General features: G+C 42.9%; 1 protein-coding gene across 2 annotated transcripts in view; it reads left to right on the top strand.

The window, feature by feature from the left end:
• Nucleotides 1–22,037, top strand: part of spon1b (spondin 1b) — a 38,540-nt gene extending 16,503 nt beyond the window's left edge. The window contains exons 4-10 of one of the 2 annotated variants that reach the window (XM_063000808.1): nt 619–694; nt 4,144–4,326; nt 11,477–11,647; nt 12,921–13,088; nt 18,535–18,699; nt 19,839–20,111; nt 21,433–22,037. In XM_063000808.1, coding sequence (XP_062856878.1) covers nt 619–694; nt 4,144–4,326; nt 11,477–11,647; nt 12,921–13,088; nt 18,535–18,699; nt 19,839–20,111; nt 21,433–21,584 — 1,188 coding nt within the window. In that variant the 3' untranslated portion in view covers nt 21,585–22,037. Of the gene's footprint in view, nt 1–618; nt 695–4,140; nt 4,327–11,476; nt 11,648–12,920; nt 13,089–18,534; nt 18,700–19,838; nt 20,112–21,432 lie in introns of both variants that reach the window. The other variant, XM_063000807.1, reaches the window with a different exon arrangement.
• Nucleotides 22,038–23,009: the final 972 nt, after the last annotated feature.

Below are 23,009 nucleotides of genomic sequence, written 5' to 3'. Positions count from 1 at the left end.
ACCACCACCATGTCAGTGTCACTGCAGTGCTGAGAATCATCCACCACGTAAATAACACCTGCTCTGTAGTGATCCTGTGGTGGTCCTGAGCATTGAAGAACAGCATGAAAGGGGTCTAACAAAGCATGCAGAGAAACAGATGGACTACAATCAGTAATTGTAGAACTACAAAGTGCTTCTATGTGGTAAGTGGAGCTGATAAAATGAACATTAAGTGTAGAAACAAGGAGGTGGTTTTAATGTTATGGCTGATCTGTGTACATTATATGGCTAAAGTTTGTGGACACACAGTTCATCTTGCTGACTGACATTAATTGGAGCTCTGAACTCAATGACCCTGAACATCTTTGGGATGAATTAAGGTTAATTGCAAGCCAGGCTTTCTTGTTTATAAACGTAACCAGGATTTTGTTATCTGAAGTCCAATAAGCTTATTGCCAGGTGTTCACAAACTTTTGACCATATAAAATTTCAAGAGTCATTAAAGCTAACTCAGCATAAATAATTTTTCTGTTAAAAAGATTTTAAATGTGTAAAATTAGTGAACCATGTTTCCTTTGTTCTTCCAGCCAATATTCCATTATTTAAACTGTTGTTTTTTGTTCCACTAACCTGCAGGGAGAGCAGTGCAACACAGTTCCAGACACCGTGGACGATATTGTGGCCGACATCGCCCAGGAGAAGACAGTGGAGGGTACGTGGAGCCTGACTTCCTTATCTCCCTCTGTGGGGTCTTGCATAGCTCTCGGACAGTTTAATTAACAAGACAGCTCGCAGCGGTTCTTATGTAAACGTCCAGAGACGTCTCGCTCACAATGATAAGCCGGTACAGCCGGTCATGGTTTACAGTCAGGAAACACACTGGCACTCCTGTGCTAATTTGTAGCCTGATAAATTAGGTGGCATTGCTGTCCGTGTGATTCAGCTGCTAGCAACCGAAGAATAAAGGACTGAAGGAGAAATGTGAAGTACTTTGTTATTGTTGCGGCAGATCGTTAAAACTTTTTCAAATAGCACTTCAAGCTTGTGTCAGTTAATTGGAGAAAACACTGCCAATTGTTTTAAAAAATGGAAGAATTTTTCTTTAAAGAACAAAGAAACCTGGTAGAAGCTGTCCTCACTTCCTCTTCCTCTCTCACACACACATATATACAGTACATATACATACATACATAGGCTACACTCACTGTCCATTTTATCAGCTCCACTTACCATATAGAAGCACTTTGTAGTTCTACAATTACTGACTGTAGTCCATCTGTTTCTCTGCATGCTTAGTTAGCCCTCTTTCATGCTGTTCTTCAATGGTCAGGACTCTCACAGGACCACTACAGAGCAGGTATTATTTAGGTCGTGGATCATTCTCAGCACTGCAGTGACACTGACATGGTGGTGGTGGTGTGTTAGTGTGTGTTGTGCTGGTATGAGTGGATCAGACACAGCAATGCTGATGGAGTTCTTAAACACCTCACTGTCACTGCTGGACTGAGAATGGTCCACCAACAAAAAATATCCAGTCAACAGCGTCTCGTGGGCAGCGTCCTGTGACCACTGATGAAGGTCTAGAAAATGACCAACTCAAACAGCAGCAATAGATGAGCGATCGTCTCTGACTTTACATCTACAAGGTGAACCAACTAGGTAGGAGTGTCTAATAGAGTGGACAGTGAGTGGACACGGTATTTAAAAACTCCATCAGTGCTGCTGTGTCTGATCCACTCATACCAGCACAACACACACTAACACACCACCACCATGTCAGTGTCAATGCAGTGCTGAGAATGATCCACCACCTAAATAATACCTACTCTGTGGTGGTCCTGTGGGGGTCCTGACCATTGAAGAACAGGGTGAAAGCAGGCTAAAAAAGTATGCAGAGAAACAGATGGACTACAGTCAGTAATTGTAGAACTACAAAGTGCTTCTATATGGTAAGTGGAGCTGATAAAATGGACATTGAGTGTAGAAACAAGGAGGTGGTTTTAATGTTATCCCTGATTGGTGTATCCTGTTGTATTGCATGTGTGATGCACATTTATTTATGTCTGATTTTAAATTGCCACTGACCTCATGCAGGCCGGTTGGCCGAGGTGTGGTTAAGGGCCTTGCTTAAGGGCCCAACGATGGATACATAGCAGAGCCTGGATTTGCACCGACAGTCTTTCAATCGAAAAGCCCAAAGCTCTACCCACTAGGCTACCACTGTCCCTAAATAAATTAGTATAATATTCTGTAATAGACTAATCGGTTTAAAATAAAGTAACACTGGGCTTACTGGAACCTCACCCCAAATTAACTTTTTTCTGGACTCCCATGTTTTCACCCCCCTGCAAAGCTTCTATAGTATATTTGCGCTCACTCTAATGCTTTACAGAAAGTGATTGCTGTGAGTCATTTACTGGCAAGTCGGGCATGTGAAGATAAATCAGGGATGTGTACATTAGAGATGACTAAGATAAGTTCATCTATTCATTTTCTTTTTTGCAAGGAATTTAGCAAATGTACCAAAACAAGTGTGTCCACACTTAACTGAGCTGCTAGTTTAGTAAGTATATAAATCATTAAACTAATTACTCACTTATCATTCCATTAATTTTCCCTTATGAAATAAAGAAGATCAGACATAACATTATGACCTTCCTAATATCATGTTGGTTCCCCTTTTGCAGCCCCATATGCAACAAACTGTGATGCACTGTGTATTCACTGTGACCCTGTCGCCGGTTTACCACTGTTCCTTCCTTGGACCACTTTTGATAGATACTGACCACTGCAGACTGGGAATACCCCACACGAGCTGCAGTTTTGGAGATGCTCTGACCCATCCGTCTAGCCATCACAATTTGGCCCTGGTCAAACTCGCTCAAATCCTCACACTTGATCATTTTTCCTGCTTCTAACATCAAGTTTGAGAATAAAATGTTCACTTGCTGCCTAATATATCCCCCCCACTAACAGGTGCCGTGATGTAGAGATAATCAGTGTTATTCACTTCACCTGTGGTCACACTTCACTTCAGTGGTCATAATGTTATGCCTTGTCAGTGTATGTAATGTAGCTGATCACTACTACAAATAAAGTTCTATATTTTTTTCCCCCCAATTTTCATCCCCCAGTCTAGTCGTGTCCAATTACCCTGATTATGTCCTCTATACTGATTCGACCCCTCACCGCTGACTGAGGACGCCTCTCAACTGACATGCGCCCCCTCCGGTACGCACAGTCAGTACAGCATTTTTCACCTGCACGAGTCGAGTTCATATCATGACAGGCACTGTGCACGGAGGGCCACACCCCCATCAGCATTATTCCTCAGCCCTGTGCAGGCGCCATCAGTCAGCCAGCAGGGGCCGCAGTCGCACCAGTTATGAGGACCTATGATCCGACTTACTTACCCCTAAGAACAACAGCCAATCATTGTTCATACTGCCACCCAGCCTAGTCGGAAAGGCAGAGCTGAGATTCGATACGATGTATTCGAAACCCCAACTCTGGTGAGCTAGCGTACTTTACCGCTGCTCCACCTGAGCGGCAAAAAAGTTCTATATTTAAGATGCCATTAGAAAGTCTGTGGTTCATTATAGATGTGAAAGCAGAACAATAAAAAGCAGGACAGGAACAATATCAATGACTTTGAACTTCTGCGCTGGCGAAGACTTTTGAGAGTAAATGAGACAAACAAATGGATTCTCAACCAAAGACAAATGTAACCTCTGACTCGAAGCCCAGATAACCAAACTAAAGCTCTATTATTTTGGACACAGTTTGAGAATAATCAATTCACTGGAAAAGACAATTATGCACGGAAGAGCTGAAGGTAAAGGAGGAAGACGATGGCTAGAAACAAGATGGATGGATACAATTAGAGGAATAACGAACAAGCCATTAAGAAGCCTGAAGACCCAACAGAGGACGATATGTTCTGAACAAACACCAGGAGTCGAAATCGACTAAATGGCACAAAAATTAATGCTTCTCATGTTTAACTCTTCAGAAAAATGTATTAAATGTCATTTAATAAGGTTTCAAGATCAATTAAACACTTACTGAATAATTATTTACTGACGCTCCAGAGTACCTGGGTGATTGAGCACTAGTGCACTTCCTAATTAGATACCCCTCCTCTGTTTTTCTCTTCAGTAGACAACACCCCAGAGACGTGTATCTACTCCAACTGGTCTCCGTGGTCAGCATGCAGCTCATCCACGTGTGCTAAGGGTCTGCGCATGAGACAGAGGATGCTGAAGGCACAGCTGGATGCAGCTGTTTCCTGCCTCCACACGCAGGACTTCGAACCCTGCATGGGCCCCGGCTGCAGTGAGGAAGGTGAGTGCAGATCAGTCAAGGCCTTCCACGAACATTAAAAATCGTATTAATGCACACAGGTTAATCTGAATAGGGACAAAAATCATGACATAACCGAGGAGTTCAGAATCTCAGTGCTGGTGTGCTAGTGATATATCCCGCTGTGCCACCTGGGCGCCTTGCTCTTGTTTTTATTAAACTTCAGATTGAAACGTTTCGACTGTGTTACTTGTTTTGCTGATGCAAAGATCAGAAACTTCAAATTTGGCTTTTCTTGTTTACTAATATAAAAGGATTGAAAGGTTTTTGCTGATGCACAGATTACAAAAAACACTAGCAGTGATGTTTTACTCAGGTAAACCTAGTGAACAAACACACACTGCCAATCTAATCTTTACTGTTGACAGGAAGTTTCACATGGATTTTCAGCCCATTTGAGTATAAAACTGATTGCTACGTTGCACAGGAGGGAATTAAAACTTGGTTGTGGGAGCATTTGATCATGTGTAAACTTGAAATTGTTCCCACTTACATTTTGTGTTGGGGGTTTAATTTTGAACAGATATAACCGTCATTGTTACCCTTCAATCCACACTAAATCTAAACACGTTTATCATTTAATCTAATCATACAGCCACACACCTATTCATACAACTATCTAAACATCCATCTATCCATACATCACTCTACCCACCAACATGATTATCATGTTATCTAATCATACAGCCATCCATCCATTCATACAACCATCCATTTAGGGACAGTGGTAGCCTAGTGGGTAGAGCTTTGGGCTATCAACTGGAAGATTGGCGGTTCAAATCCAGGCTCTGCTATGCAGCCACTGTTGGGTCCTTGAGCAAGGCCCTTAACCCTGTCTGCTCCAGGGGCGCCGTACGATGGCTGACCCTGCGCTCTGACCCCAGCTGGGATATGCGAAGAAAGAATTTCATTGTACTGTACAACTGTATAAGTATATATGACAAATAAAGTATATCTTCTTCTAACCATCCATCTATTCATACATCACTCTACCCACCAACATGATTATCATTTTATCTAATCATACAGCCATTTATCCACTCACATATCCATCCATCCAATCATACAACCATCCATCCATCCAATCATACAGCCATCCATCCATTCATACAAACATCCAACCATCCATCTATCCATACGTCACTCTACCAACCAACGTGATGATCATTTCATCTAATCATACAGCCAACCTTCCATCTAATCATACAGCCATTCATCCATCCATTCATACAAACATCCAACCATCCATTTATCCTTACATCACTCTACCCACCAACATGATCATTTCATCTAATCATACAGCCATTTATCCACCTACATATCCATCCATCTAATCATACAGCCATCCATCCATTTATACAACCATCCAACCATCCATCTATCCATACGTCACTCTACCAACTAACATGATGATCATTTCTTCTAATCATACAGCCAACCTTCCATCTAATCATACAACCATCCATCTATCCATACATCACTCTACCCACCAACATGACGATCATTTCATCTAATCATACAGCCATTTATCCACTTACATATCCATCCATCTAATCATACAGCCATTCATCAATTTATTTATACAACCATCTAACCATCTATCTACCCATACATCACTCTACCTACCAGCATGATTATCAATTGATCCAATCATACAGCCATCCATCTATTCATACAACCATCTACCTATTCATACAACACTTTACCTATCAGCATGATTATCATTTAATTTAATCATACAGCCATCCATCCATTTATTTATACAGTCATCAGTCTATCACTTCGGCCACCTACATATCCATCCATCTATCCATCTAATGAAACATCTCCTTTATCTCTCCATCTAGCTGTTTATTTATCACTGTCTACATCCATCTACTTATTCATCCATCTACCAATAGACATTTAACAATTCATCCAACCATGTCCTCATGCAGCCATCTAACCCTCCTTCTACCCACCCACATGTTTATCATATCATCTAATCATACAGCCATTCATTCATTTATTCATACAGTCATCAGTCTATCTCTTTGCTTATCTACATATCCATCCATCTAATGAAACATCTCCTTTATCTCTCCTTCTAGCTGTTAATCTATCTATTTATACAGCCATTGATCCATCAGTTTATCACTTTGCTTACCTACAAATCCATTAATCAATCAATCCATCCATCCATCTGTCCATCCATCCATATGTCCATTTGTCCGTCCGTCCAATCATCCATTTATTTATCCATACATCCATCCATTAATCTATCCATTTGTACACTTATTCATTTTTTAAATAAAAATCCAACTATAATTATTACAACTAATATTATTACTATCTATTTGTCAATCAATTAACCATCCATCCATCCATCCCTCCCTCCCTCCCTTTTTTCAGACTTTTCTGTACAGCCAGTCACTTACGGCTTTAGTTTATTTTTTGTAGCTCCACATTGATCAGAACTATAAACTGCACACTTCTTTGTTTTTATTTAATGGTCTGTTAGCAGGGCGTATTGATTCATGGTGGGCTTGGCTAGCTTGGGGACCAGAGCGTTTGCCTCCGGAGACCTTCCTCAGTAAAGCATTATTTATTTACATTTCTTATTAATGATTCACTTAGTTGTGCTTCATTAGCGCCGCTCGGTGATCAGTCCTGCGAGGCTGCGGTTGGAAGAAATCTATGGAGAGTTAGCCAAACTCATCCCGCCAGATGATAAATCTATTTGTGAGCTCCTGCTTCGGGGCTAATTGGAAAAGCTGCGCGTAGATAAACGGGGCTTGTTTGATTCCTTATCGGTCACTGTGAGGGAGAGGAATGAAAGGAAGGACAGACATGGACAAGTGAAAGGTTGCAGAACTGTCACAATGTCAGGCGGTGAACAAGATGCTGTTTTTAAGGATGCTGTGCACTGTTGGTTATAGTATGTGTTAAAATACATTTTGTATGTGTCAGGAAATTCGATTATGGAACACAACAGTTGTATCTTATATAACTTTTGTATTTTTCTGACAAAGGCTCACTAAATAAGATGGGTTACACTGCACCATGGGGTACTTTTTAAACTTTTTAGCCCTAGTCTGCAGATTTTGGGCAGTCTGAGTCAGCGCATCTCACAGAAAATTAAATCCAGAAGTATGTATGCAGCACAGACTAAAAAACAGTGGACAGCCATATAATTGCCTTGCTGTGTCACCTCAAATTGTAGTCAGGTGCATCCTTTTTGCTTTCATTATCTTTGAGATGTGCCATGTGTCTGGTCCAAATGTTACAGTTTAAATTGATTGGATATAGTTTGGTCTATGAAAATGCACACTGCATTGTCAGGAAAAAAACAAGCCTCTATAAATTTGGAATGGAAGATGCATGGCACAACTTTAAACCTTCAGAGAGTTGCCTGTCGGGCCAAATTGGGCATTGGGGCGTGAAGGGTTTTGGTCAGGAAGATACAAAAGAGCCCCATTTCACTCTGAAGGATATAGAGCTCAAAAACATCTCTGCCAAGACGGGAGAACCTGACATTTGACCAACAACCATATGTGGAGCACTCCATCACTTTATGACAGAGTGGCAAGATGGAAGCCACTGTTAAATAAAATGTGTATTATGGGATGTAAAAGACAACAGTGGAAAAAACATTCTGGTCTGATTAGATTACGGGGACAGTGGTAGCCTAGTGGGTAGAGCTTTGGACTATCAGTTGAAGAGTTGAGAGTCCAAATCCCAGCTCTGCCTTGCAGCCACTGTTGGGTCCCTGAGCAAGGCCCTTAATCCTCTCGGCTCCAGGGGCGCCATACAATGGCTGACCCTGTGCTCTGACCCCAGCTTCCAAACAAGTATATGTATATACAGTGTATCACAAAAGTGAGTACACCCCTCACATTTCTGCAGATATTTAAGTATATCTTTTCATGGGACAACACTGACAAAATGACACTTTGACACAATGAAAAGTAGTCTGTGTGCAGCTTATATAACAGTGTAAATTTATTCTTCCCTCAAAATAACTCAATATACAGCCATTAATGTCTAAACCACCGGCAACAAAAGTGAGTACACCCCTAAGAGACTACACCCCTAAATGTCCAAATTGAGCACTGCTTGTCATTTTTCCTCCAAAATGTCATGTGATTTGTTAGTGTTACTAGGTCTCAGGTGTGCATAGGGAGCAGGTGTGTTCAATTTAGTAGTACAGCTCTCACACTCTTTCATACTGGTCACTGAAAGTTCCAACATGGCACCTCATGGCAAAGAACTCTCTGAGGATCTTAAAAGACGAATTGTTGCGCTACATGAAGATGGCCAAGGCTACAAGAAGATTGCCAACACCCTGAAACTGAGCTGCAGCACAGTGGCCAAGATCATCCAGCGTTTTAAAAGAGCAGGGTCCACTCAGAACAGACCTCGCGTTGGTCGTCCAAAGAAGCTGAGTGCACATGCTCAGCGTCACATCCAACTGCTGTCTTTGAAAGATAGGTGCAGGAGTGCTGTCAGCATTGCTGCAGAGATTGAAAAGGTGGGGGGTCAGCCTGTCAGTGCTCAGACCATACGCCGCACACTACATCAAATTGGTCTGCATGGCTGTCACCCCAGAAGGAAGCCTTTTCTGAAGTCTCTACACAAGAAAGCCCGCAAACAGTTTGCTGAAGACATGTCAACAAAGGACATGGATTACTGGAACCATGTCCTATGGTCTGATGAGACCAAGATTAATTTGTTTGGTTCAGATGGTCTCAAGCATGTGTGGCGGCAATCAGGTGAGGAGTACAAAGATAAGTGTGTCATGCCTACAGTCAAGCATGGTGGTGGGAATGCCATGGTCTGGGGCTGCATGATTGCAGCAGGTGTTGGGGAGTTACATTTCATTGAGGGACACATGAACTCCAATATGTACTGTGAAATACTGAAGCAGAGCATGATCCCCTCCCTCCGGAAACTGGGTCGCAGGGCAGTGTTTCAGCATTATTATGACCCCAAACACACCTCTAAGACGACCACTGCTTTATTGAAGAGGCTGAGGGTAAAGGTGATGGACTGGCCAAGCATGTCTCCAGACCTAAACCCAATAGAACATCTTTGGGGCATCCTCAAGCGGAAGGTGGAGGAGCGCAAAGTCTCGAATATCCGCCAGCTCCGTGATGTCGTCATGGAGGAGTGGAAAAGCATTCCAGTGGCAACCTGTGAAGCTCTGGTAAACTCCATGCCCAGGAGAGTTAAGGCAGTTCTGGGAAATAATGGTGGCCACACAAAATATTGACACTTCTGGAACTTTCACTAAGGGGTGTACTCACTTTTGTTGCTGGTGGTTTAGACATTAATGGCTGTATATTGAGTTATTTTGAGGGAAGAATCAATGTACACTGTTATATAAGCTGCACACAGACTACTTTTCATTGTGTCAAAGTGTCATTTTGTCAGTGTTGTCCCATGAAAAGATATACTTAAATATCTGTAGAAATGTGAGGGGTGTACTCACTTTTGTGATACACTGTATGTATATATGACATATATGTATATATGACAAATAAAGGCGTTCTAGATAAAAACTTAAATTCTTTGGGCAGAACAGCAAACACAATGTCTGTCCAAAAACAGGCAGTGCACATTACCTGGCTAAATTAGTTAGTTAATCCCAGCTGGAGCATAAGGCGCCAACATATTTTCTCCAGCCATCGCGGTCTTGGGCAAGCCAATGTATCTCATCCCAGTTCTTGCCTTCTGCTGCCATTTCCTTCTCCACCGTTCTCTGCCATGTGCCCAATGGCCTGCCTCTCTTCCTCTTCCCTGGTGGTGCCCATCTGAGTGCAGCATGTGGATGTCTGGTCTTGCTCATCTGTAGGACGTGGCCTAGCCATCTCCAACGTCTCTGCTTCACCTTGTCTAGAATGTTGTTGATGCCTGTGCGTCTGCTTATTTCCTTATTGGTGATACGCTGTTCCCAGTGTATTCTGAAGATTCTACGGAGGCATCGCCCTTCGAAGCCTCTGAGCCAGCTCTCTATCTTCTCTATCTTCTTGGTTTCCGAGGCATATAGGAGAACTGGCTAAATACACTCTGTGAAACATGGTGGTGGCAGCATCATTCTATTGAGTTCCTTTTTATCAGCATCAGGGACAAGGTTACTGGTATGAATTGAAGGACCAATAAATGCAGCCAAATAAAGGAACCTCCCTGGAGCCTATAGTTCTTTTTAACATGGAAGTGTATACCCCAAGCATACAGCAAAAACAACACTACAGTGGTTCTGGGGCATGTTACTGAATGTTATTGATTGGTCCAGCCAAACTTCAGACCTAAACTCCATATAAAGACCTAAGTGCGCAATCACATGCGAAGCAGCAAAACTGCTTTTGCGCTGACTGTGTTGTTGTTTGCTATGGAGTGCAGCGGTGCTGCTTAGCTTGCCGCTGCACCTCCCTAATCGGCAAGCACCGTGTACTTTTACTGCATTGGGTTCGCAATTTTTGCGCTTGCTGCGGCTCTCAAAGTTCACCTGATTGAAATTTGACCCAAGTTGCCACTGACCTTTTTAAAGCGCCTCCAATGAGACAAACTATTTGATACGACATAATAAAAACGACTCGAGCAGTACGAACGACGCTTAACGTGAACTACGTTTTAGAAGCATTTTAGACTCTCTCGGAAAGCTAATTCTCACAACTTCTCAGCACCCTGAGCTATAACACAAGTTTAAAAGTGAAACAGTGAGGGAAATACAGCTAAACACAGATACATGTGGAGCTTTTAGAGTGGATTTGATGGTTATTTCACACAAATGCAGATTCGTGTCGTGGTCACTTTGATGACGTTTCACCACACCACTCAAACCAAGCACTGAACAAAGCGGCAATTTGCACCAAGGTTTGCGGTTTTGCCACTTCTCATGTGAATGCACCCTAAAGTTGGTTTGATGCTTGCCATCCAATCTAACACAGCTAAAGCACCTCAGTAATTATGAGGGTATTCAACACACTTTTGGCTATATAGTGTATGTGACCTATCATTACCTATATTTAGCATTATGAATTAATAATTATATTTTAGCCTCAGATTTTCCTGTGCAAGTGTACAAGGCTGTATAACCGTAAAGAACAGTAAACAGCAGTGTGTGTGTATATATGTGTGTGCTGTCGTGCAGAGGCGTCTCCGTGCATGCTGTCCGAGTGGATCAGCTGGTCTCCGTGCAGTGCATCATGTGGGATGGGCATGAGGTCCAGAGAGCGCTACATCAAAGCGTTCCCCGAGGACGGCTCGAGCTGCAGGGAACCCACCGAGGAGACAGAGAAGTGTGTGGTGAACGACGACTGCTGTGAGTCCTCATTCTGTATGGATGTGTGTGTGGTTGAAGTCAAAGTTTTTTAAACTTTAATGTTATTTCATACATTTATTGTGGAGCTTCTAGAAATATGACAATACGACAAAATTTGTGCAGCCCAATATGTGTCCCATAGTCCTTAGCCGTGAACAAGCCTTTGGCACACTTCTGGATCTTTGACCTCTCTGCTTTGCAAAATTGGTGGGGTGTACCCAAATGTGATTGATTTTCAGCACTGGGTCAGTCTGGGTCCTTTCTGGGTCCGTCTGGGTCCTTTCTGTATGGAGTTTGCATGTTCTCCCCGTGTCTGCAGGGGTTTTCCTCCGGGAGCTCCGGTTTCCTCCCACAGTCCAAAAACATGCAGTCAGGATAATTGGAGACACTGAATTGCCCTATAGGTGAATGTGTGTGTGTGTGTGTGTGTGTGTCTGCCCTGCGATGGACTGGCGCCCCTTCCAGGGTGTTACTGTGTGCCTTGCACCCATTGTAAAGCTGGGATAGGCTCCAGCACCCCCTCGCGACCCTACTTGGATAAGCGGTTAAGACAGTGAGTGAGTGAGTGAGAGGGAGAGTACTTTCCATGTGGTGACCTCTCAGCTGGACGACAGTAAGGTTTAAGTAAGGAGGATCACACTCCTGTCTCTGTATTCTTTCACCATGTGTGCTAGGGCCTCAACCAGGCCGCAGGTGTCGCTGTTACAGCTGCAAAGAGGTTATACCCCATCTGACTTACCTCTAGCATAGAAGACTTCTACGCCACCCAGGCGCCCCAGCCACACTTTGTTTATGGTCCAGCTGAATCTCTCTCTGGAATTAACAGCGTTGGTTTCAGGCGACTCATAAAGCACTTTCTGATAAAGCCTGGAGAAGTGTGTTGTATGGTTTATATTTGGTGTAGCCAGTGAAATTTGGACTATTCGTTATCTAAATAGCTTTGTTCTCCAGACCATAACTCACATAAATGATGCCTGCATCTCATCCCATCCCACCCAGCACATACCTGATCAATAAAAAGACAACACCTGTGTTATATACTATTGTTATTAAAGTGTACATACTGATCATTACACTCATTATTCTTTTATTACATATTTATAGGTTTTACTGTAAAGCCAAATTGGCTATAATTAAATTTTATTTACTACATTACTGAAATGTATGTTAATACCTGCACTAAAATTCCTACAGCTTTAACTTGGAGAGTAAAATATTATGTCAGTTAGAATTGAAGTTGTGTTCATGTGTGTGTGTTTGTGTGTGTGTTTAGCTCCCAGCAGCTGTGTGGTGACTGAATGGGCGGACTGGGAGACCTGCAGTGTGAGCTGTGGTGTGGGAGTGAAAAAGAGGACCAGAATGATGAAGATGCCCTCGCCGGATGGTTCTCCGTGCATAGCAGAGCTGGAGGAGATCGAGAAGTGCATGATGCCCGAGTGCAGTGAGTATACATACAAATGTTTTTTTTGCCTGTATATATATACACTGATCAGCCATAACATTAAAACCACCTCCTTGTTTCAGCCATAACATTAAAACCACCTCCTTGTTTCTACACTCACTGTCCATTTTATCAGCTCCACTTACCATATAGAAACACTTTGAAGTTCTACAATTACTGATTGTAGTCCATCTGTTTCTCTGCATGCTTTTTTAACCTGCTTTCACCCTGTTCTTCAATTGTTAGGACCCACACAGGACCACCACAGAGCAGGTATTATTTAGGTGGTGGATCTTTCTCAGCACTGCAGGGACACTAGACACTCCTAGCTAGTTGGTCCACCTTGTAGACATAAAGTCAGAGACGATTGCTCATCTATGGCTGCTGTTTGAGTTGGTCATCTTCTAGACCTTCATCAGTGGTCACAGGACGCTGCCCACAGGGCGCTGTTGGCTGGATATTTTTAGTTGGTGGACTATTCTCAATCCAGCAGTGACAGTGAGGTGTTTAAGAACTCCATCAGCGCTGCTGTGTCTTATGCACTCATACCAGCACAACACACACTAACACACCACCACCATGTCAGTGTCACTGCAGTGCTGAGAAAGATCCACCACCCAAATAATACCTGCTCTGTAGTGGTCCTGGGAGAGTCCTGACCATTGAAGAACAGCATGAAAGAGGGCTAACAAAGTATGCAGAGAAACAGATGGACAACAGTCAGTAATTACAGTATATATACCTCATTGTCAAGTGTCCAAATACATTTGGCCATATAGTGTACTTATACTGTGTGGTCAAAAGTCTGTACTGTATTTATCCTGTTTGGCTTTAACAACCTCCAGTGTTTTGGAAAGGCTTTTGCACAGCATTTGTAAGATATGGGCACAAATTGTTGTGCATTTGTGAGGTTACGCACTAGAACGCCCAGCTTGCAATCACCAAACCAACTCACCCGAAATGGGTTAATTGGGGTGATGTTCAGGCTCTTTGCAGGCCACTGGGGTTTCTTTAGTTCTCCAGCCTTTATAGAGCACAGGGTCTCAGTTATGCTGTCCTTACCCACGCTATCTGTTAATTAGGCTGATATTTTTATCTGCAGCTTTGTTGATGTTTTTATGGTTCCCCTTAGTCTAAAGCAGTTCAGAAATATAGCATTTTTTTCTTTATCCATCTCTGTTCGTCTGCCTTCACTTTGACAGTCCGCTGCCGTAAAAAAAGAAAGAAAGAAGGAAAAAAACGATCACATCAGCACTTACTCAAGTCTCCAGAACTGATGGAACATCAGAGATGCCCTTGAAATCTCAGATGACCTGATACAATAACTTACTCTAACAGAGTCACTTCAGCGGTGTGATGTACAGATACTCTAGCAGGGTTAGACCATATAGGCAATTTCCTAAGGTGGCATCTTGCCAGAAGTGTTACCAGCATATTTGTCAAAGTTGTGGAATAACCAGCACAGACCTGAGCACCCAGGATGACCGGGTGTGTGGTGTGCTTGCTAACATTGTTTACGTCACTGGTGCCCATTTCCAATTTATTTTTTTACATATTGAAATGTTAGGATTTTGGTATGAATATGGAAAACGTCTGGTTTCACTACAGTAATCCTTCATGAGATGTTAAGGGAAGTTTCTAGTTTGGAAATATCACATTTTGATGATAGGTGATGATGAAAATGTAAATATACACCAATCAGCCATAACATTAAAACCACCTCCTTGTTTCTACACACATTGTCCATTTACCATATAGTAGCACTTTGTAGTTCTACAATTACTGACTGTAGTCCATCTGTTTCTCTGCATGCTTTGTTAGCCCCCTTTCATGCTGTTCTTCAACGGTCAGGACCACCACAGAGTAGTGATTCTCAGCACTGCAGTGACACTGACATGGTGGTGGTGTGTTAGTGTGTGTTGTGCTGGTATGAGTGGATCAGACACAGCAGTGCTGATAGAGTTTTTAAACACCTCACTGTCCCTGCTGGACTGAGAATAGTCCACCAACCAAAAATATATCCAGCCAACAGCGATCCGTGGGCAGCGTCCTGTGACCACTGATGAAGGTCTAGAAGATGACCAACTCAAACAGCAGCAATAGAAGAGCGATCGTCTCTGACTTTACATCTACAAGGTGAACCAACTAGGTAGGAGTGTCTAATAGAGTGGACAGTGAGTGGACATGGTATTTAAAAACTCCAGTGTCTTATCCACTCATACCAGCACAACACACACTAACACACCACCACCATGTCAGTGTCACTGCAGTGCTGAGAATGATCCACCACCTAAATAATACCTACTCTGTGGTGGTCCTGTGGGGGTCCTGACCATTGAAGAACAGGGTGAAAGCAGGCTAAAAAAGTATGTAGAGAAAAAGATGGACTACAGTCAGTAATTGTAGAACTACAAAATGCTTCTATATGGTAAGTGGAGCTGATAAAATGGACAATGTGTGGCTGATCAGTGTATATTGATGACAGTTGTAGCTTAGTGGTTTAGGTACTGGACTAGTAATCAGAAGGTTGCCGGTTCAAGCCACACCTCTGCCAGGTTACCACTTTTGGGCTCTTGAGCTAGGCACTTAACCCTCAATTGCTTAGACTGTATACTGTAAGTCGCTTTGGATAAAAGCATCCATTAAATGCCGTAAATGTAAATGACAAATCCAAGGGCCTTGCTCAAGGGCCTAACAGTGGCTGCTTGGGGTGGGCAGGATTCGAAACCTCAGTCTCCTGATTGATACCCCAAAGCCTCTTGGTGACGAGGAGTACGGTATTGAAGAAAGAACAGCACCATTGCAGCACCGTCTCGGGTCATGAACCTGCATTACAGTGATTGTTGTGTTTATCATGACCTTTCCAATATGTTCTTGTTTATGCTGCTCTGTGGTCTTCAACTTCGTCCTTCACTTTCTTTGTAAATTGAAGGTCAAGCACTTGCATGTACTGACCTGCACGACCTTACTCATCTCAGCACACTCATTCCACTTCCTTCCAGCTGTCGAACAAATTATTTACTACCTCGCTCCGAGCCCAAACAGCTCGACTGCTTCTGATTTAAAAACCTGACAGTGAGTTACTGTGTTGTTGCAGCTCTGAAATGTTATATTGATTTCTTATTTTCTGGCTGTTGTCTTTATTAGCATTGCTGGGTTTTTTATACAGCTTGTATGAGAGGCTGTTGTGTTTATCCTAAATTAGCCAATCACCTCAGTGAAGCTTAAAAAAAATATTATGATATGTAGAGACAAACTAAACGGACACATGAATGGACATAATATAAACACACTTTTTACTGTACAGTATTGAATTTGGTTTTATTCTATTCTTTAATATTTACAAACTGTTACATTGTCATGGGGTGGCGGGGTGGCACGGTGGCACGGTGGCGGGGTGGCGGGGTGGCGGGGTGGCTCGGTGGGTAGCATTGTCGCCTCACAGCAAGAAGGTCCTGGGTTCGATCCCCAGGTGGGGCGGTCCGGGTCCTTTCTGTGTGGAGTTTGCATGTTCTCCCCGTGTCTGCGTGGGTTTACTCCGGGTGCTCCGGTTTCCTCCCATAGTCCAAAGACGTGCAAGTGAGGTGAATTGGAGATATAAGATTGTCCATGACTGTGTTCGATATAACCTTGTGAACTGATGAATCTTGTGTAATGAGTAACTACCGTTCCTGTCATGAATGTAACCAAAGTGTAAAACATGACGTTAAAATCCTAATAAAACAAACAAACGATATGTAGAGACAAACTAAACAGACACATGAATGGACATAATATAAACACACTTTTTACTGTACAGTATTGAATTTGGTTTTATTCTATTCTTTAATATTTACAAACTGTTACATTGTCATGGGGGTGTCACGGTGGCTCGGTGGGTAGCACTGTCGCCTCACAGCAAGAAGGTCCTGGGTTCGATCCTCAGGTGGGGCGGTCCAGGTCCTTTCTGTGTGGAGTTTGCATGTTCTCCCCGTGTCTGCATTTCCTCCCACAGTCCAAAGACATGCAAGTGAGGTGAATTGGAGATACAAGATTGTCCATGACTGTGTTCAATATAACCTTGTGAACTGATGAATCTTGTGTAATGAGTAACTACCGTTCCTGTCATAAATGTAAAGTGTAAAACATGTCATTAAAATCCCAATAAACAAACAAACATTGTCATGGTGATAAAGCTCCTGTGAGCACTTGAGTAATGCAGCATTCTAATCAGATATTAATCAGATAAACAAATCTAATAAAGTCTTGTATAATTTAATTTATTGATGTCAAACTAAAATCTCGTCTCTTCCTTCTATGTGATGGTGCCAAACCAAATTTAGATAAATGTCTTACATGCTTTTAGGTTTTATTTAGAACTTAATTGCACCCCAGATTTAAAGACAAATCTATTGTCCATGTTTTTGTCCCATATGAATATACACTGATCAGCCATAACATTAAAACCACCTCCTTGTTTCTACACTCACTGTCCATTTTATCAGCTCCACTTACCATATAGAAGCACTTTGTAGTTCTACAATTACTGACTGTTTCTCTCCATACTGTTTTAGCCTGCTTTCACCCTGTTCTTCGATGGTTAGGACCCCCAACGGACCACCACAGAGCAGGTATTATTTAGGTGGTGGCTCATTCTCAGCACTGCAGTGACACTGACATGGTGATGGTGTGTTAGTGTGTGTTGTGCTGGTATGAGTGGATCAGACACAGCTGGAGTTTTTAAATACCGTGTCCAGTCCTACCTAGTTGGTCCACCTTGTAGATGTAAAGTCAGAGACGATCGCTCATCTATTGCTGCTGTTTGAGTTGGTCATCTTCTAGACCTTCATTAGTGGTCACTGGACGCTGCCCACGGAGCACTGTTGGCTGGATATTTTTGGTTGGTGGACTATTCTCAGTCCAGCAGTGACAGTGAGGTGTTTAAAAACTCCATTAGCGCTGCTGTGTCTGATCCATTTATACCAGCACAACACACACTAACACACCACCACCATGTCAGTGTCACTGCAGTGATGAAAATGACCCACCACCCAAATAATACCTACTCTGTGGTGGTCCTGGGAGAGTCCTGACCATTGAAGAACAGCATGAAAGGAGGCTAACAAAGCATGCAGAGAAACAGATGGACTACAGTCAGTAATTGTAGAACTACAAAGTGCTTCTATATGGTAAGTGGAGCTGATAATATTGACAGTGAGTATAGAAACAAGGAGGTGGTTTTAATGTTATGGCTGATCAGTGTATACATGTGTATAGTCTCTTCTACATGCTGAAAACTGCTGCTGCTTTGGTTGTATTTTATTTAAATGTGTTTATAATTATGATTTTTACTAGCAGCGGTTTACCATATGTCACAAATTGTAGACTAATCTATTATCCACTATCTAGAGTTTCCACAATTTACACAGTACACACTGTGTGTGTGTGTGTGTGTGTGTGTTTGTAGATGTGGTACCCTGCATGGTGTCTCCGTGGTCAGACTGGGGTCACTGCAGTGTATCATGTGGTGTGGGGATGCAAGTGAGAAGGCGAATGCTGAAAACCCCGGCACTGCCTGACCAGTGTGAAGAAGAGCTGGAGCAGGTGGAGAAGTGCATGATGCCAGAGTGTCGTGAGTAACACACTCACATATGCCATACACATACACGTTCACAGTACCAAAGGTGGCACTGCTCTAATTCTATTAAGCAGTATCAATAAATTCAGTAGAAAGAAATAAAATGTGGTCACCATTTAATAACAGAAGATCCAGCAAAAACAAATGGCATACATTTTTTAATCCATTTTAGTCTTTTATAAGGTGAAAATAAGCTAACAGATATAAGAAGGAGAACTTAAATATAGCATTTTCCTGCTAATTTCAGTGCACAATTTTGCATATTGGAAAAACAAAACAGAAATGAAATATTTGGTATGTTAAATTTAGGGTGGCACGGTGGCTTAGTGGGTAGCACTGCCGCCTCACAGCAAGAAGGTCCTGGGTCCTTTGAGACACTGAATTGCCATATACGTAGGTGTGAGTGTGTGTGTGTGTGTATGTGTGTGTGTATGTGTGTCTGCCCTGCAATGGACTGGCGTCACGTCCAGGGTGTTACTGTGTGCCTTGCACCCATTGAAAAGATTGGATAGGATCCACCATACCCCCCATGCGACCCTAATTGGATAAGCAGATAAGAAAATGAATTAATGAATGAAGGTTAACTTTAGTTTTAATGGGACTGTGGTGGCCTAGTGGGTAGAGCAATGGGTTACCAACTGGAAAGCTGTGAGTGCCATGTAGCCACTTTTGGGCTTTTGGGCCTTTACTCTCTCGACTTCAGAGGCACTGTACAATAGCTGTTCCAGCATGACTGTGCCCCTGTGCACAAAGCAAACAGCCCTGACCTCAGCCTCACTGAACAGTTTTGGAATGAACTGGAACATGGGCTTTCTTGACCAACATCAGTGGCCAGCCATACAAATGATCGTTTTGCTGAAGGGGCACAAATTCCCAGAAACATACTTTAAAAGCTTATGAGACACCTTCTCAGAAGGCTGTTATAGTTACTCTATTCAATACCATTTGTTTTTTAAATGGGATGTCCCAACAAGCTCATGGTCAGGTGTCCATATATTTCTGGCCATATAGTGTATGACGATGTGGATGCTTTAGGGACTTTAACTTTGGGTGGTTAAATACTAGCTACAGTGTTTATATTAAAACAATGAATAAAACCGAGTCATAACCCTCTCCCTCTCTTCATCCTGCAGCGGTTGACTGTATGCTCTCCGAATGGTCCGAGTGGTCCGAGTGCAATAAGTCATGTGGGAAGGGTCACATGATCCGCACTCGCATGGTGAAGTTGGAGCCTCAGTTCGGTGGCCTGCCGTGCCCAGAAACCGTGCAGAGGAAGAAGTGTAAGATACGCAAGTGCACACGAGGCCCGAGAGCCAGTGACCGTAAGAAAGCCAAGCCGGAAGCTACAGAGCGCAGGAGAGGAAAACCAGGACGGGAGTCAGCGTCACCCAATGAGGAGAGCTCAGGTCTAAATATAACTCCTGCTCATCTCCGTTTCACACACTCACACACAAGAAACGCAAGCATTCATTTTAGTTATTCATCCTGGGCAGGAACCACCCAGAAACATTAGGCACAAGGCAGAAAGAGCCTGGCCAGGGTGCCAATCTATCATCACACTCGTACACATATACCCATACATACACTATATGGACAAAAGTATTGGGACAACACTTCTAATATTTTAATTCATGTTTTTCAGTCACAACAACTGCTAACAGGAAATTTAATGCGTCCAAATTTGCACCAACAGTTCAGGGAAGGCCCTTTCCAGTTCTAGCATGACTGTGCCCATGTACACGAAAGGCATGAACAAAATCTTGGTTCAAAGAATTTCCAGTGCCTGCACAGAGCCCTGACCTCAGCACATAAATTGAGGCTTTTTTTGACCAACATCAGTGCCCAGCCATACAAATTTTCTTTGGACCAAATGGGCACAAATTCTCACATACATACTTCAAAATCTTGCGAGAAGTGTTCTCAGAAGAGTGGCTGCTGTTATAGATAAAAAGGTGGCGCAGCGGTAAAATACGCTAGCACACCAGAGCTGGGATTTCGAATACATCGTATGGAATCTCAGCTCTGCCATCCGGCTGGGCTGGGCAGCTGTATGAACAACATTTGGCTGTTGTTCACACAGGGTTAGGGAGCCGGATAGGGACCTCATAACTGATGCAATTCCGACCTCTGCTGGCTGGAGTAGAGGAATAATTCTGATCAGGGTGTGGCTGTCCGTGCACAGGGCTGATTCACGTATGAACTCGGCTGGTGCAGGTGAAAAAATGCAGTCGGCTACTGCTCACGTATTGGACGTGTGTCACTTTGCTCTCCTCAATTAGGGTTGGGGGTCAGCACCAGTAGAGAGGAAGCATAACGCAATTGGGTAAAATGGGGAGAAAAAGGGAGCAAATGCATAAAAAAGAAGTCATTCTTTTTAAATATAATTTTGTTTTTGAACTATGGTGTCCAGCAGGCTTTGTTCATATAGTATAAATGCTTTTTGACCGAGATACACAAAATCTTGATAAGCTTTATCAGAAGAGTGGTCTGTTATAGCCACAAAGGGTGGGGGGAGGAACATCCATATTTATGCCAATGGTTTTGGACTGGGACAGTTTGAACAAGCTCGTTTTCAGTGGTCCGCATACCTCGGCCCTCAGCTCCCTCAAAAGGCTACATAATTCTGCCCTGATTCTAATACAGACTTAAGTATTTAATTTTGATTTAACACTGTATGCTTTATACTTTCTGACTCCCCCTTTCTGAACGTTTGGTTTCTCCCGGCAGGTTGCAAACTGGGCCCGTGGTCGAGCTGGACGGACTGTACCAAGGTGTGCGGCGGGGGGATCCAGGAGCGCGTGAAGACTGTTAGGAAGAACAGCAAAGGCAAATGCAGGCCCCTCAAAGAGAGCCGTGTGTGCAACGTGCACCCCTGCTAAGAACTCGACGTTTTTTTACACATACATACACACTCGCACGCACACGTACACACACACACAGCGGAATGTGGTTTAAGTGGACTGGTCAGATGGTATCTATAGAGCTTTTAGGATTGTACACATGGCTAGTGGTGAGTGAGCAGATGCCTGTGATTAGATTAGTTGCCTTTTACACAAGTGAGTGTGAACTACACACACAAACATTATTGTCACACTAACCGTACAGTCTGGTTTTCTTACAGAATATCTTTGTGTTTGTTTATTATTTTCACTGGTGGTGATTCCAGCCACCCTGTGTGTGCAGTTACTGTACAGTTCCATGGTGTGACGTTTCCACTTTCACAGTACATGCACTATATGGACTCGCTATATCTACACAAACCGTATTTCATTTAAACCTACATTATATTGCAGTAAGGGCTGAATTCTGATCAAGTCTAGTTCCAATTAAACAAGCCGTCTTTACTCCCTAATTACAAAATAATTTAGCCTGACATTAATTTCTTAAGTCAGCCTTAAACTAAATAAAATACACAATTCTACATTCATTCCAGATGCAGTCAATGAAACAAGACATGTTTATTGTTTTAAGCTTGCTGGAGCTACAAACTGTTTAAACATCATGCAAACCTGCCTTTAATTACATCAAGTTTGTAAGTACTTACACAGACCAACTGTACCAAATGTACACTGATCAGCCATAACATTAAAACCACCTCCTTGTTTCTACACTCACTGTCCATTTTATCAGCTCCACTTTTCTACAATTACTGACTGTAGTCCATCTGTTTCTCTGCATGCTTTTTTAACCTGCTTTCACCCTGTTCTTCAATGGTCAGGACCTCCACAGGACCACCACAGAGCAGGTATTATTTAGGTGGTGGATCATTCTCAGCACTGCAGTGACACTGACATGGTGGTGGTGTGTTAGTGTGTGTTGTGCTGGTATGAGTGGATCAGACACAGCAGCGCTGCTGAAGTGTCCACTCACTGTCCACTCTATTAGACACTCCTACCTAGTTGGTCCACCTTGTAGATGTAAAGTCAGAGACGATCGCTCATCTATTGCTGCTGTTTGAGTTGGTCATCTTCTAGACCTTCATCAGTGGTCACAGGACGCTGCCCACTGGGCGCTGTTGGCTTGATGTTTTTGGTTGGTGGACTATTCTCAGTCCAGCAGTGACAGTAAAGTGTTTTATCCACTCATACCAGCACAACACACACTAACACACCACCACCATGTCAGTGTCACTGCAGTAATACCTGCTCTGTGGTGGTCTTGTGGGGGTCCAGACCATTGAAGAACAGCATGAAAGGGGGGTAACAAAGCATCCAGAGAAACAGATGGACTACAGTCAGTAAATGTAGAACTACAAAGTGCTTCTATATGGTAAGTGGAGCTGATAAAATGGACAGTGAGTGTAG

Source organism: Trichomycterus rosablanca, chromosome 8, assembly GCF_030014385.1.
Source record: "Trichomycterus rosablanca isolate fTriRos1 chromosome 8, fTriRos1.hap1, whole genome shotgun sequence".
In the NCBI taxonomy this organism is placed as follows: Eukaryota; Metazoa; Chordata; class Actinopteri; order Siluriformes; family Trichomycteridae; genus Trichomycterus; species Trichomycterus rosablanca.
This window is presented reverse-complemented; position numbering and strand designations above follow the sequence as displayed.